The following is a 14,518-nucleotide window of genomic DNA, read 5'->3' on the forward strand; positions in this document are numbered from 1 at the left end:
CCGGTGCTCCGGGGCCCGGGGACCGTGTCCCTGTCGGTGTCACCGGTTCCGGCTGTGCTGTGCACACCCCAGGCCGGGATTTCTGCTCCAAGTGCTCGCTCCGGATCCAGCAGAACAGGAACTTCAGCCCGGACCTTCCCCGGCCGGGCGGGCGCCCCGCTCTGGCTGCTTCCCCCGGGCTCTGGGCTCCGATCCCGCGGAGCTTCCCAGGGCGCCGGACCCAGCCCCAGCGCCGGGAGAGTCCAAACGCACAAATGCACAAATGCACAAATCCACACATCCACAAATGCACCTCTCCCCTCTCCCGCAGCATCTGCCGCACAGCCAGCAGCAAACCTCGCTCTCTCCCGAGCCCCGGCCCAGAGGAGGGGCCGGGGGCGCAGAGGAGGGGCCGGGGGCCGGCGCACAAAGCCGGGGGCCGCGCCGGGGCGGGCCCGGTGCGCGGGCGCGGGGCCGAGGCTCCTCCTCCGCCGCCGCGCCGGGGATGCTGCGGCCGGGCCGGCTCCGGGAGCCCCGCGGAGCCCCGCGCCGCGCCGAGGAGCCAGCGGCCACCCGAGGTGGGCACGGGGGACACCGCGGGGACACCCGGGGGCAGCGCCCGGGGGGCTCCGGGCAGGGACACGCAGGGGACGCGCGGGGGAAGCGCTGGCGGCACCGGGGGACGCTGCCAGGGGAGCTGCGGGGACGCTGACGGGACACCGGGGACACCGAGGGGACCCGGAGGGGCTGAGATGCGCGGTCGGGGCTCCCCACAGCGCGATGGCTTCGGGGTGACCCCCCCGCCGGGCACGGCGGCCCCGGGGATGCCCCGCACTGCCGCGGGGACGGGGCTCGGGGCTCGGGGACGGGGCTCGAGGACGGGGCTCGGTCACAAAGGGTCGGGATCGGCCCGGGAGTGAGGCCGGACTCGGCCCCGTTCCCGGCTCCCACCGCTCTCTGCCCGCCCGAGGCTCCCCCGGGGCTCAGCTCTGGCTTTTCGCTTCCCTCTGAAGTCTGGAAAACTTCTTTTCACACGGCAGCGAGAAAATTCTGCCTGTTCAGCACCTCGGTGCGGCTGCCTCGGGTTACAGAGCCCCGGGAAGAGGGGAAGGAAGGGAAGGAGCGGATGCCTTTGGTTTGTTGTCATCAGCTCGGAGCCATCCCGGGAAGGGGCTGCTGCTCCCGCAGGAATTCTCCGCCGCTGGAGCTGCGCGGGCAGGCCCGGGTGGGTGGGAGGGAGGGAGGGGATGAACAAACGCGGGGGCTGCGCCTGGCGCGGGGACCCGTGAGGGAAATGCCACCCGCACCTGGCTGCGGCAGCGCCGCTGGCGGGGCTCCGAGGGGCTGCCCTCGCTCCGAGCCCGGCTCTGCGGCCCGGGGAGGGCGTGGGAGGGAGGGCAGCGCTGCCCGGAGGCCGCGCAGCTCCCGCGGGGAGAGCCGGGGGTGGATCCCGCCTGGAAAAGCAGCGCTGGAGAGCGGCCAGCGCTCACCCCCGGTGACACCGAGCGCTCGGGGACAGCTCTGCGCAGCCCGGGGCTCCGCGGGGGCACCGAGCACGGGGACAGGTCCTGGCATGCGACATTCCCGCACCGGCACGCGACATTCCCGTCCTGGCTCGGCCACCCGAGCGTTCTTTGCACGGTGACATCTCTGGAGGGGCCGAACACGGCCTGGGCTGTCCCTGCTGTCCCTTCCCACGGCTCGGGCCCCTCCGCTTGTGGCAGGAGGTCCCACACCCAGAAGAGCCCCCAGGGTCGTGCGGGACCCCCCAGTGCTGATCCCTCCCCCCAGGGATGTGCCCCCGGCCCGGGTCCCGGCCGCAGGGGTGGCACAGCCGCGTCCCCGCTGTCCCTCCCGTTCTCCTGGGCCATTTGGGATCGGTTTCCCGCTGTCCCCTTCTGCCACCACCCCCCGTGGCTGACCCGTCCGGCAGGGCCGAGCCCCGGGCACCCCCGGCCAGGGGGGTTTCTGTCCCTGCTGCTCTCCCCGTGCCCTTCTCCTGCCCGGCAGGGACCGGCGCCGGGCCCGTTTTTGGAGCAGGCCCGAGCGTTTCCAGGGGAGTTCCCATGGCTGCCCAAACCCCTCCCCAGAGCTCGTTTTCCTCACCGGAGGCTGCGGCGAGAGGAAAACGAGCAGGGAAAAAAACCCCAACACCAACCCTCCCCCGTTATCAACCGCGGCTCCAGACACGGATTCACCTTTCCCGGGAAGCTGCAGGGATCCCTGCCCAGCCCTGCCTCCCACGCCAGCCCCGGCCAGTGGCACATCTGTCCCTTGGAGTGTCCAGCTCACCTCTGTGCCCCAGCCAGAGGTGTCACACTCCGTCCCCTGTGCCCCAGCCAGGCTTTCCCAGTGTCACCCTCTGTCCCCTGTGTCCCCAGCCAGGCTTTCCCAGTGTCACCCTCTGTCCCCTGTGTCCCCAGCCAGGCTTTCCCAGTGTCACCCTCTGTCCCCTGTGTCCCCAGCCAGGCTTTCCCAGTGTCACACTCTGTCCCCTGCACCCCAGCCAGGCTTTCCCAGTGTCACCCTCTGTCCCTTGGAGTGTCCAGCTCGCCCCTGTGTCCCAGCCAGGCTCTTCCCGGGGCTGCGGAGCCGCCCGGCCCGGGCCCCGTTAATCACCGGGGCCGTTAATGAGCTGCGAGTGCCAAACCCCCGCCACCGGCGCTGGGGGCAATTAACGTTGGAGGCAATTAACGTTGGGGGTCATTACCGGCAGCTGCAGGAGGGCGCTCGGCGACACAATCGCGGCCCCGGGGCTGCTCCCGCTGCGGGACCCCCGGCCCTGGCAGCCCCCGCCGTGCCCGGGCCCGGGCCAGCCCCCCCTGGCCCGGCGGGGCCGCGGGACCGGGCCGGGGCCGCTCGGTGCCACCCACCCGTGAGTCACCGCTCCCCGCCAGCAGCGCTGCCCAGCGGGGGGAGGCGAAGGCAGGCGAGGCTCAGGCAGCGGAACGAGAGCTCCAGAACAGCCCCGAGCCCCTGCAGAGCCCCCAGAGCCCCCCCGGCCCGGGGGCTGCCCGGACCCGCCTCCCGTGTCAGGTGTGCAGGGCACAACGGGGACAAGGTGGCAGTGGAGGGGACAAGGGTCTGTCCAGGGAGCTGCCGCTGCTCCTGCACCCCCTGCTCCCTGCCCGGCCCCAAATCCCGCTGTTCCCCTCTCGGGAGGGCTCAGTGTGCAGTGGGCAGGCCCAGTCACGCTCAGGTGAGGCTCAGGTGAGGCATCCGCGGCACGCAGAGATGGGCAGCACAGAGCAGGGCCAGAGCAGGGCCCGGCCGAGGCTGGGGCACGAATCTGATCCTTGGGACCATCCCAAAAACCCCCGAGAGGCAGAGCCGAGCTGCAGGGCCCCTTCCCGGGCCACCGAGTCACCCGGGGCCACCGGCAGCGCTGCGTGGCCAAGTGTGAAACCGTAGTAGCACCGCAGCTATTCCGGGAAGTGCTGCTAAAGCGGCTGCGAAACTGCTGCTAAAACTGCTCCTAAAACTGCTCCTAACGCTGCTCTGGGAGCAGCCCGGCCTGGCAGAGCCGTGGGACCCTCACCCCGCACGGCCCCTGGCAGAGCCGTGGGACCCTCACCCCGCACGCTCAGGGAAAGCTCAGCCCCCACAGGAAGCCTGAAGGGGTTTTTTATTTTCCCTGTCCCCCCTGAGCCCTGCCCGGCGTGTTTATAAATACTCCCGGCTCTTGGGAGGTCTCCAATCCACCCCCTGCCCTGATTTATTCGGTGTCCCGCGTTCGCCAGCTGCCCTCGGGGGGATTTATCCGAGAGCACCGGGTCAGGCGGAGCAGCGGGGAAGGAGCGAGGCCGCGGCTGCGAGCGGCGTTTCCATTCGGGATTAGTTAAAAATAGCAGGGAATGCACAAAGATCGGGCACGTGGCGCATTCCCTGCGCCGCTGCCGGGGCTGTGCTCGCTCCCTGCCCCGGGAGAAGCCCGTGCCAGCAGGGAGGCTCCGGGCGTTCCCGGATTTTCTTTTTCTTCCCGGGATTTGGGGAGCCGCATCCCGGGGAAGGGGCTGCGCTGGGATTCCTGCAGCAGAGAACCTGCGGCTCTGCCTCCCCCTGCAGCGCTCCCAGCCAGACCTTCCTCCTCTGCCTCCTCTTCCTCACAGGCAGAACTTTTCCTGCTGAAATAATTACGGAATTGATATTCCCATTGATCCCCTCGTGGCAGCAGAAGGCAGCCCCTCCCAGAAGGACATTTTTAATTTATGGGAGAGCCTCGCCCCCCGAGCTCTGACCTGGGGAGAAGGGAGAACCCCCGAGGCCTGGGAGATGGGGGGATGCAGCCGGAGCTTCCTGGAGGAGGAGAGGCCTCCCGAGTGTCCCTGCTGCCACCCCGAGCGTTCCCTGGGGGTTCTCCCGGCTTTCCTGGACGCAGGGCTGTGGATTTAGGGGATTGGAGGATTTGGCTCCTTGCCCAAGCCAAGCCCCGAGGTCCCAGCTCAGGATCCAGGTTTGGATCTTTACCTGCCCCTTTTCCTCCTCCTGCTCCTCCCCAGTCCTGCCCTCAGCCCTCGGAACAATCCAGTGACATCTCCGCCAGCCACTGAGGGAAGAGCTCCTTGAAAGGTTAATTAAATATTCCCTGCAACTTCGATGCACATTTCCCCGTTGGGAGAGCTGCTCTCTTTGGCAGCCACGCATTAAAGGGGTGGATTTCACCACGGGCCAAGCCTGCGAGAGAGAGGAAGAGCAAAACAGGAAGCCAGAACTGAATTTGCCTTTTTTTTTTTTTTTTTTCCTTTTTTTCCCCGTTCTGCTGCTGCTTTGGAGCGTTGGGATGGGATGTGACACTCTGGGAAGCAGGAGAGGAGCTGGGGGTGAGGAGACAGAGGCAGCAGATGCTCCTCACATTGAGGGCTGAGCTTGGCTCCTCATCAGCGAGCACTTTTTGCCTTTTCCCAGCTCTGAGCGCCAGGCAGGGGCACAAAAATCCCCAAATTTAGACAATCTGGGGTGTAACTGGTGCCACAGACAGGGAGGGGCAGCCCAGGAGGAACCACAGCAGAGCCCAGCCCAGATCTGGGGTTCAGTTTGAGGAGGACCTTTAGGCCCTGCCTGGGAGAGGCTCTGGTTTTCCTCAGGCTGGGGATGGAGATTTGGGGCTTTCAGCTGCTGCCAGGGCCAGCTACTCCCCTCCTGTTTCTCGGGCAGTGCCCAGCCCTTGGCTTTAGGAAAAAGCCCCAAACCAGCCCAATTTCCGCCCCTGTCCCCCCCGTTCCCGTCCAGGCAGGAGGGGACAGCAGGGGTGGCTCCGTGCCCCTCTCGGTGCCCGTCTGAACCCAGCAAGGCCCAGCGAGAGCAGCCCAAATTTCCTTCATGGTGCCCAGAGACGGGCAGGGGGTGCCCAAAGCAGCCCTGAGAGGGGTGAGGGGGCAGAGAGGGGACCCAGGCGGGCACCAGGAGCAGGGGACAGCACCAGGGGGGCAATGCCAGGGGGGCAGGGCCAGGGGGACAGCGCCAGGGGGACAGCGCCAGGGGGACAGTGCCAGGGGGGCAGTGCCAGGGGGGCAGTGCCAGGGGGGGCAGTGCCAGCCCTGCTGCTCCTGGCTGCTTCTCAGCCGCTCGGGGAGAGGGGGAGAGACAATAAAAGGCGCGGGGATTGCAAGCACGGCCCCGTCTCCATGGCAGCCTGAGCACCGCTGCTAAATTTTGCCTGTGCACGGGGAGGATGCTGCTCCCCTCCGCGTGCCTGGGGGGTTGTGCAGCACAAAGAGCCTCGGCCCAGGCGTTTCCTGCAGCTTTTGGGGGTTTGGTGGATGGAGGGAGATGGGTTTGTTGCCCCTCAGCCCGGTTTTATCCATAATTCAGGGGATGGAGCCACGTGGAAGCGCAAAGCTGGCAGGAGAAGCGTTTCGGGCTCCTCTCGAGTTACACGAAGTCCCTGCTATTTTTAGCCGGGCAGACAAAGCCTTTCCACCGGGCAGACCCCGGGGACAGAGTGCGGGAGGAGTGTGGGATGCCCGGCCTTGCCAGGCTCGGCACGGCACAGGCAGGAGCTCCGGGCTCCATCCCCGAGCCCCCCGGAGCCAGGCAGGAGCTCCCGGATCCATCCCCGAGCCCCCCGGAGCCGGGCAGGAGCTCCCGGATCCATCCCCAAGCCGCCCGGAGCCGGGCAGGAGTCCCAGGATCCATCCCCGAGCCGCCCGGAGCTCCCAGCCCGGCAGATTGCGCGGGCAGGGTCGGGAACAGCAGCGTGAGCAGGGCCCTGGCGGCTCCCGAGTGAAAGCCGAGCTCAGCTGTCACCACCCCGGCACCACCTGCCAGCCCCAGACGGCTCCCAAAATATCGCAGCCCGAGCGGGGGGGGGCGGGCAGGAGGGGCCGCCCCTCACCTGCAGCTCTGGCTCCCTCGGCGACCCGCTGGCCCCCACAGCCGCCCAAATTGGCCCCAAATTTGGTGCCGTGGCTGTTCCCCACGGGCCGAGGGTGCCTGGCACTGGAGGGGCGTGAATTCACTGCCCGGGCTGGGTGAATTCAGTGCCCGGGCTGGGTGAATTCACTCCCCGGGCTGGGTGAATTCATTCCCCGGGCTGGGTGAATTCAGTGCCCGGGCTGGGTGAATTCACTCCCCGGGCTGGGTGAATTCTCTCCCCGGGTTCGGTGAATTCATTCCCCGGGCTGGGTGAATTCAGTGCCCGGGCTGGGTGAATTCTCCCCGGGCTGGGTGAATTCTCTCCCCGGGTTCGGTGAATTCATTCCCCGGGCTGGGTGAATTTATCCCCCAGGTTTGGTGAATTCATTCCCCGGGCTGGACGCAGTGTCACCGCCACCCTTCAGGTGTCCCCGAGCAGCCAGCGGCATTTCTGCGCTGCCAATTAGCCGGGCTCTAATTGCCGTCTCAGTCGCTCATTAGCGCGAAAAGCCAGATGCTGGGAGGAATTACGGGAGCTGAAAGGATCTTTCTCTCCGCCCCAGGAATATTTAACGGTGTCTCACACGCGTTCCCTTTGTACCCAGCGTGGCTGACGCGGCTCGTGTGGGTGCTCCGTGAATCACCGCGCTCCCGAAGCCCGGCGGCAGCACCGGGGCCGGGGCCGGGCAGCTCGGGGGGCACAGGGGGGGTCCGGCTCGTGGTGGGGCCGGGGCTGCGAGCTGGGGGGGCCTGGGGTGGATTTAACCCAAAAAAGAGCGAGGGGAGCTCGGGTTCTGCTCTGTGGCAGGGCACAGGCAGGGCTGGGGGTTCATTCACACAAATGTTGGTGTCAGGAGGAGGGGAAGGGGCTGGAGGTGGGAGGAACAGGAATCCCCGAGCCCCTGGGGCATTCCTGGCTGCCCTGAACCCAGGAGGGAGCATCCAGCCCATGGAGCCGGAGGGGAGCAGCCCCTGCCCGGGGTCAGGAGGGGCCGGGGCTGTTCCCAGCCCAGCTCCCCAAAATGCCGCGATTTTCTGGGCTCTGGAGCTCTCCGCAGCTGCGTGGGGAGAGCTGGGGGGGGGTTGGACCCCAGAAATCCCTCCTGGCTCGGGGTTGGACCCCAGAAACCCCTCCTGGCTCGGGGCACACGCAGGGTCAGCTCCAGCGATGGCCTGGGAGCAGCAGATTCCCAAACAGATTTTGGGGACTCCGTTCCGAGGCCGGCCGGGCTGGCAGGCAGGAGGAGATGGAGCAAGGGAGGTTCAGATCATCACTCACGATCTGGGGGCATTGCAGAGGGTTAATCACAGAATCACAGAGTGTCCTGAGCTGGGAGGGACCCGCGGGGATCAGAGCCCCTCCCCTGGCCCTGCACGGACCCCCGATAATCTCATCCCTGGGGCTCCGGCAGCCTCGGGGCCTCCCTGGGCAGTGCCCAGCACCCTCCGGGGGCAGAGCCCAGCACCCTCCGGGGGCAGAACCCTTTCCAGTGCCATGCCCAGTCCTCTCCTCACGCCCGGCTCTCCCCAGGGCTGCGATCCCTGCAGGATCCCGGGGGATCCCGCTGCTGCTGGAGCCTCCCAGCGCTTGTGTCACTCGCACGTCCTCGGGCGGCTGCGAGGCAGAGGGGAGAGGAGCAGATCCCTTCCCCAGGCCGGGATTTGCTGGGCTGAGGCCGCAGGGAGCGAACGGGAGGCTCTGTTGGGGAGTCACGGGACGCTGCTGACACCGGGTTGAGCAATCGTCCCCGGGCAGGGCCGGGAGCCTCCCCCCGCTCGGCCCCGGGGCAGCGCGGCCCTTCCCCAGCCCCGGAGCCGGGCTGTGAATCACCGGGAGCCGCAGAAACCCCTCCCGCCGTGCCCCAGCGCAGCTCGGAGCCCCGGCCCTGTCCCGGTTCCCCCGGGGTTGCTCTCCCCGGCCCTGTCCCGGTTCCCCCGGGGTTGCTCTCCCCGGCCCTGTCCCGGTCCCCCCGGGGTTGCTCTCCCCGCCCGCCCGGCGCGGCGCTCGCTGGCACAGCCCGGGCGGGACCCCCGACCCGATCGCTCCTCGGGTGCCCGCGGCTCCTTCCCGAAGCCGCTGCTGAATTCAGCGATCGTTTCTGCCCTTCCCAGCAGGAGCAAGGGTGACACAAGGGTGACACAAGTGACCCTGACCCAAGCCACCCTCCCGCAGGACCTGGTGCCGCCGCTGCGATGCAAATTGCCTTTTTAAATTTTTTTTTGGGCCTTCTTTTTTTTTGCTATTGAGCGGTCTCACCTTCCCCGCAGGCCTGCAGGGATGCCCAGCTGCCAGGGGACAGTGGCAGTGCCACCCTGGCACGGAGCCCACCCGTGCCCAGCTGCCATGGGACAGTGGCAGCGCCACCCTGGCACGGAGCCCACCCGGCCCCGCCACCGCGGGCTCCCCCGGCGGGCGGCGGGCGCGGATTGTCCCGGTGCTCGCTGGCACGGCGCGGAGTGTGATGGACTCCCGCGCCCTTCGAGTGCCTGGAACGTGTAATCGAGGCGGGTTATTCTTCTCGACGAGTGTCCCCCTCCCCGGCTGATGGCAGAGCGGGGCGGGACGCACGGGGAGCGCTTTGTGCTCCATTCACGCCGGCCCGCGGTCAAAGCGGCCCTGAATGAGCGGGGACAATGAGCGGCAGTGAATGAAGGGCTCGTTGTGGGGCCCCGAGGCACAAAGGAGCACCGAGAGCCGGCGCCTGCCCGGGCTGGGGCTGAATCCAGCCCCGGCAGCGCCGGGAGGGGCTCGGGCACGGGCTGGGGGCTCGGTGCGCTGCGCCCGGGGCTCTGCGGGCCCTGGGGGCTGCTCTTTGTTCGGGGAGCAAAAAGAGCAGGGTTTGGAGAGGAAAACCGGCAGGGTTTGGAGACTTAAAGAGCAGGGTTTGAGGAGCAAAAAGAGCAGGGTTTGGGGAGTAAAAGGAACAGGGTTTGGAGGGCAAAAAGCAGGTTTTGGAGGGGAAAACAGGCAGGGTTTGGAGAGGAAAACCGGCAGGGTCTGAGGAGCAAAAGGAGCAGGGTTTGGAGAGCCTGGCCCAGGAGGACGCGGGGAGAGCAGCAGGAGCTGGAGCAGAGCCGGGCAGGCACTCACAGAGCCCAGGGCGGCTTCGTCTCCTCAGCCCGGGGGGTTCAGCAGCGTTTGGGGTCCTGGGGGCTCAGGCCGGGTTTGGTGCAGCTCCCAAGCCCGGCTCAGTGCGGATGCTGCACTCAGAGCTCTGCACTGAGCCGAGATAGCGCTTTTCACCATGGAGATGCCTGGTTTCGCCCCAGGGCCGCATTCCCGCTGTCCCCAAACTCAGTGGGACAGGGCCACAGCCCCTGGCAGCGCTCGGGGGAAGGGGAAGGAGGCTGAGCCCCGAGCCGGGCTCTCGGCAGCTGCTCTGCCTTCTCCGTGCGCCTCCCAATAAACACCCAAATGTGTGGGAGCATCTGCACGGCGAGGATGAATAATAAATAATCCAGGAGGGAGAAGGAGTGGGCGAGAGCTCGGGGGGGAAGGAGGAGGAAGCGCTGGCATTCCAGAGGGGAGGAGGGGGGAGAACAGGACCGGCAGGAGGGAGCAGAGCAGCACCCCGAGGCCCGGGAGGAACTGAGGGCTCCTGACCGGCCCGGGGAGGCGCGGGGGAGCTGCGGTGGGGAAGGGGAAGAGCTGAGGGGGTGAGGTGGAATCGGTGCCGCCCGCGGGGGAAGGAGGCGCCGGGCGGGCGAGCGGCTCCCACGTGCGGGGCGGGCACGGCTGCCAGCAGGAGATGCCGCTCACAAGCCCGAGTGGGTGAATCCACGTGTTCTCCCCCGATCCCGTGGGCTCTGCCCCTGCTGCTGGCGGGGAGCTGCCCCCAGGACCCCCCACGCTCCCCCCAGGGGCTGCCCTGGGTGATCCCCCGGGAGCTGTGACCGTCCCGGGAGCAGCGGGAGCCGAGAGGGGGAAAGAGGAGTGGGAAAAGAGAGGAGTGGGAAAAGAGAGGAGTGGGAAAAGAGAGGAGTGGGTGAAGAGAAATGGGAAAATGAGAACTGACTCTGGGATTGAGGATGGGGCAGGGAGGAGGCCCCGGCACAGCGTTCCTGCACCCCTGCACCCCTGCACCCCTCCAGGCCTCTCCCACCCCCATTTTAACCCCCAGATTCCTGCTTGGACCGCGGGAACTCGGTCTGGGGAGCTCTGGAGAGGGCTGGAGCGCCCCGCGGGAGCTCTGAGCTGCTCCAGGCACAGCACAGAGCAGGATCCGGTTCCTTCTCCCAGCTCGGCCCTAATTACCGAGGTGGATCCGCATCCCCATCAGAGCCAAGTGGCGGAGGCCACCAGGGGCCGGGTTTTATTTTATTTTATTTTATTTTATTTTATTTTATTTTATTTTATTTTATTTTATTTTATTTTATTTTATTTTATTTTATTTTATTTTATTTTATTTTATTTTATTTTATTTTATTTTATTTTATTTTATTTTATTTTATTTTATTTCTGTTTTCCCCCTCCCAAAGAAGCGGGTGAGCAGAGCGCCCCGACTGCGGCACTCACAGCGCCTCTCATCCCCTCGAGTGCCCAGAGCCATTAACGCTAATTAAGCCTCGCGGAGCCCCTTTGCAGGCGGGTTAAGAGGAGCGCTGGGAGGAAGAAGCTTTCTTGAGAGATTTTCCCTCGGGGAAAAAAGTCAGCAGCTGCCAGCAGGCTGAGACCTCTGAGCCCCAGAAACATCAGCCCCACAGCAGCCCGGTGCCACCGCTCGGTTCTGGAAGCCTCTCCCACGGCCTCAGGTGGAAGAGGCTTCTGAAATGGAGGGATTGCTTGAGGGTCAGGGCCTGTTAGAACAGAGAGCCTGAAAATCTCAGCCCCCAAACCCCCAAACCCGAGCTCTGCCACCACCCGCGGGTGGCTCCTCCGTGCTGACCCCGTGTCCCCGTGTCCCCGTGTCCGCAGGCTCGGCGCCCCCGGCCGCCCCGAGGGCTCTGCTATGATCCGGGAGCAGCATGGGCAGCGTCAGCAGCCTCATCTCGGGCCACAGCTTCCACAGCAAGCACTGCCGCGCCTCGCAGTACCGGCTGCGCAAATCCTCGCACCTCAAGAAGCTCAACCGCTACTCGGACGGGCTGCTGCGCTTCGGCTTCTCGCAGGACCCGGGCCACAAGGCCGGCTCCAAGAGCAGCAAAAATGAAGATTTCTTTTACATCAAGGTCAGCCAGAAGGCGCACGGCTCGCAGCAGCGGCCGGACTACACCGCCCTGGGGGGCGGCGAGCTGGGCGCGCCCGCCGGGACCAGCGGGCTGGACTTCGGCACGCCCACGCCGCAGAAGCTGATGCCCTTCCCCAGCCAGCTGGAAGTGGTGAGTGAGGGGGAAAAGCGGCCCTGGCAGTGGGGGGATGTCCCGTCTGTCCCCAAAGTTCCCTGCAGGTCCCGTCACAGGGCTGTGAGGCAGCTCAGGGGGAAACAGGGGCAGCTGGAGCACTCTGCCACCCTCTGCTCCTGGGAGGTTGGATCCTTTCATTCCCAAAGCAGTTTTAGCCAGCAGCATCCCCCAAAGCATGCCCCAAGCATTCCCTGAGCATCCCCCTGAGCATCCCCCGAGCATCCCCCGAGCATCCCCCGAGCATCCCCCAAACATCCTCTGAGCAACCCCTGAGCATCCCCCGAGCATCCCCCGAGCCCTCAGGGGCCACGGGTGCTGTCCCACCACGGGGGTGCCGTCCCGGGGGGCGGAGGGGGTGTGAGGGCACCGAGGATCAGCTCAGGTGGGCGCTGACGGGCTCTGCTCTCCCCTGGCAGGCCGGGGAGAAGCCGCTGCCTCGCCCCACGGCCTTCAAGCCGGTGCTGCCGCGCTCCGGGGCCATCCTGCACCCGTCCCCCGAGGCCGGGGGGCCCCTGGGCCCGCAGCTGCACCCCCCGGAGAAGGGCAAGGAGCAGGAGCTGCGGCCGCTGCCGTGCTCGGGGGGCCTCTCCGACTCCGGCCGCAACTCCATGTCCAGCCTGCCCACGCACAGCACCAGCAGCAGCTACCAGCTGGAGCCCCTGGTCACCCCCATGGGCCCCCTGAGCCGCTTCGGGGGCTCTGCCCACAACATCCTGCAGTGCGCCGTCATCCAGGACAGCAACATGATGAGCCTCAAGGCCATGTCCTTCTCCGACGGCGGCAACAAGATCCTGAACCCCGGCAAGGCCCCCCAGCACCACCACCCCGGCGAGAAGAGCGCCTGCGTGCGCTCGCCCCTCGCCACCGACGACTGCACCGTGCAGGAGCTGGAGCAGAAGCTGCTGGAGAGGGAGGGGGAGCTGCAGGAGCTGCAGTCAAGCTTCGAGGAGAAGGAGATCAGCTCCTGCCAGGCCTACGAGGAGAAGCAGCGGCGCTGCAAGGAGGAGCTGGAGGGGCTGAAGCAGAAGTGCAACAGCAAGCTGAAGCAGACCTCGCAGAAAACGCAGCGGACGCAGCAGGTGCTGCACCTGCAGGTGTTCCAGCTGCAGCAGGAGAAGCAGCAGCTGCGGGAGGAGCTGGAGAAGCTCATGAAGGAGCAGAACCTGCTGGAGACCAAGCTGAGGTCCTACGAGAAGGAGAAGACCAGCTTCGCCCCGGCGCTGGAGGAGACGCAGTGGGAGGTGAGGGGCACAGGGGGGAGGGTTCCAAAGCCCCCAGCCCTTCCCATGTCCCTGCACCCACCAGGGGCGTCCCAGGCTGTAGGAGATGGGTGTGAAATGCCAGGAGACCCCCAGGCTGTAGGAGGTGGATGTGGAATCCCAGGAGACCCCCAGGCTGTAGGAGGTGGATGTGGAATCCCGGGGAGCTGGGCTGAGGCTCTCCCTGCCCCTCTGAACCCTTCCCCTCACCCAGGGAACAGCACAGCACAAAACCCCTCAGGCACTGAAATAACTCCACATTCCCGGCCCCCAGCTCGGGCTTTTGCTGCCCCACAGGAGCAGTAAAGCTGCCTTCCCACAAGGAAATAGGAACTGCTCGGGCTGGCCTTGGCTGTTTGTTAGGGAGCAGTAAAACCTTCCGCTCTCTGCTTAATTTGCTCGCTCCCTGGAATGGCTGAGCAAACACCGTTAATCTGCTGGAAATTCCAACACGAGGTATTAGTAATGTTAACTATAAATAATTCTAATTAAATCAGCAATAGATACTTGTGAATCAGTTAAATTCGGGGTCTCCACGTGCCCCAGCTGTGCCCAGCTCACACGGGGTGCCCCCTGTCCAGCCCTAACCTGGGCGTTCACTCCCCCCAGGTGTGCCAGAAATCCGGGGAGATCTCCCTGCTGAAGCAGCAGCTGAAGGAGTCGCAGACCGAGCTCACCACCAAGACCACGGAGATCCTGAGCCTGAAGGCGCAGCTGAAGGAGCTGAGGCTGAAGATGGAGGGGCTGGAGGTGAAGGCGCAGGAGCTGGAGGTGTCGCTGCGCACCAAGGCCATGGAGCTGGAGGTGTGCGAGAACGAGCTGCAGCGCAAGAAGAACGAGTCGGAGCTGCTGCGGGAGAAGGTGAACCTGCTGGAGCAGGAGATCCTGGAGCTGCGCTCCGAGCTGGCCGCGCTGCGGGAGCAGCTCAGCGAGGCCCGCCAGGGGCCCCGGCCGGGCGGGGACGATGCCCAGGCCCTGCAGGGGCAGCTGGAGCGGCTGCGGGCAGAGCTGAAGGCCGAGCGCGACAACAACGAGCAGATGAGCTGCAGCTTCCAGCACGAGCGGCAGACGTGGAAGGAGGAGAAGGAGAAGGTGATCCACTACCAGAAGCAGCTGCAGCAGAGCTACCTGCACATGTACAAGAGGAACCAGAGCCTGGAGAAGATGCTGCAGCAGCTGGCGGCGGGCGAGGACGGCAAGGAGCCCATCGAGCTGGAGATCCCCGGCGCTGACGTCCCCTACGAGGACATCATCGCCACCGAGATCTGAGCCGGGATCTGAGCCGGGATCTGAGCTAGATCTGAGCCAGATCTGAGCCAGATCTGAGCCGAGATCTGTGTTGAGATCTGCGTTGAGATCTGCGTTGAGATCTGAGCCGAGATCTGAGTCAGGATCGGAGCCGAGATCTGAGCCAGATCTGAGCTGAGATCTGACCCAGGATCTGAGCTGAGATCTGAGCCAGATCTGAGCCGGGATCTGACCCAGGATCTGAGCCAGATCTGAGCCGGGATCTGAGCCGGGATCTGAGCTGAGATCTGACCCGGGATCTGACCCGGGATCTGAGCCAGGATCTGAGCCAGGAT

General features: G+C 66.0%; 1 protein-coding gene across 3 annotated transcripts; it reads left to right on the forward strand.

Annotated features, from left to right (window-relative positions):
* The first annotated feature begins 418 nt into the window (after positions 1-418).
* On the forward strand, positions 419-14,204 carry LOC134562556 (leucine zipper putative tumor suppressor 1-like). Of its 3 annotated transcripts, none has more exons than XM_063419996.1 (4): positions 419-557; positions 11,249-11,652; positions 12,093-12,917; positions 13,545-14,204. In XM_063419996.1, exons 2-4 carry the CDS (start codon positions 11,299-11,301, stop codon positions 14,202-14,204), a joined length of 1,839 nt encoding a protein of 612 aa, XP_063276066.1. In that variant the 5' UTR covers positions 419-557; positions 11,249-11,298. The 3 variants fall into 3 exon arrangements, with proteins under 3 accessions (XP_063276066.1, XP_063276067.1, XP_063276068.1); XM_063419997.1 differs by lacking the exon at positions 419-557 and adding an exon at positions 1,068-1,204; XM_063419998.1 differs by lacking the exon at positions 419-557 and adding an exon at positions 10,672-11,122.
* Positions 14,205-14,518: the final 314 nt, after the last annotated feature.

This window comes from Prinia subflava, chromosome 29 (assembly GCF_021018805.1).
Source record: "Prinia subflava isolate CZ2003 ecotype Zambia chromosome 29, Cam_Psub_1.2, whole genome shotgun sequence".
Taxonomy (NCBI): Eukaryota; Metazoa; Chordata; class Aves; order Passeriformes; family Cisticolidae; genus Prinia; species Prinia subflava.

Bases quoted from the DNA above. Each gene is read 5' to 3' on its own strand.
- LOC134562556 (XM_063419996.1), top strand. From the start codon at position 11,299: ATGGGCAGCGTCAGCAGCCTCATCTCGGGCCACAGCTTCCACAGCAAG. The intron at 11,653-12,092 runs GTGAGTGAGGGG...CTCCCCTGGCAG, and splicing joins TCCCCAGCCAGCTGGAAGTG to GCCGGGGAGAAGCCGCTGCC. The intron at 12,918-13,544 runs GTGAGGGGCACA...CACTCCCCCCAG, and splicing joins TGGAGGAGACGCAGTGGGAG to GTGTGCCAGAAATCCGGGGA.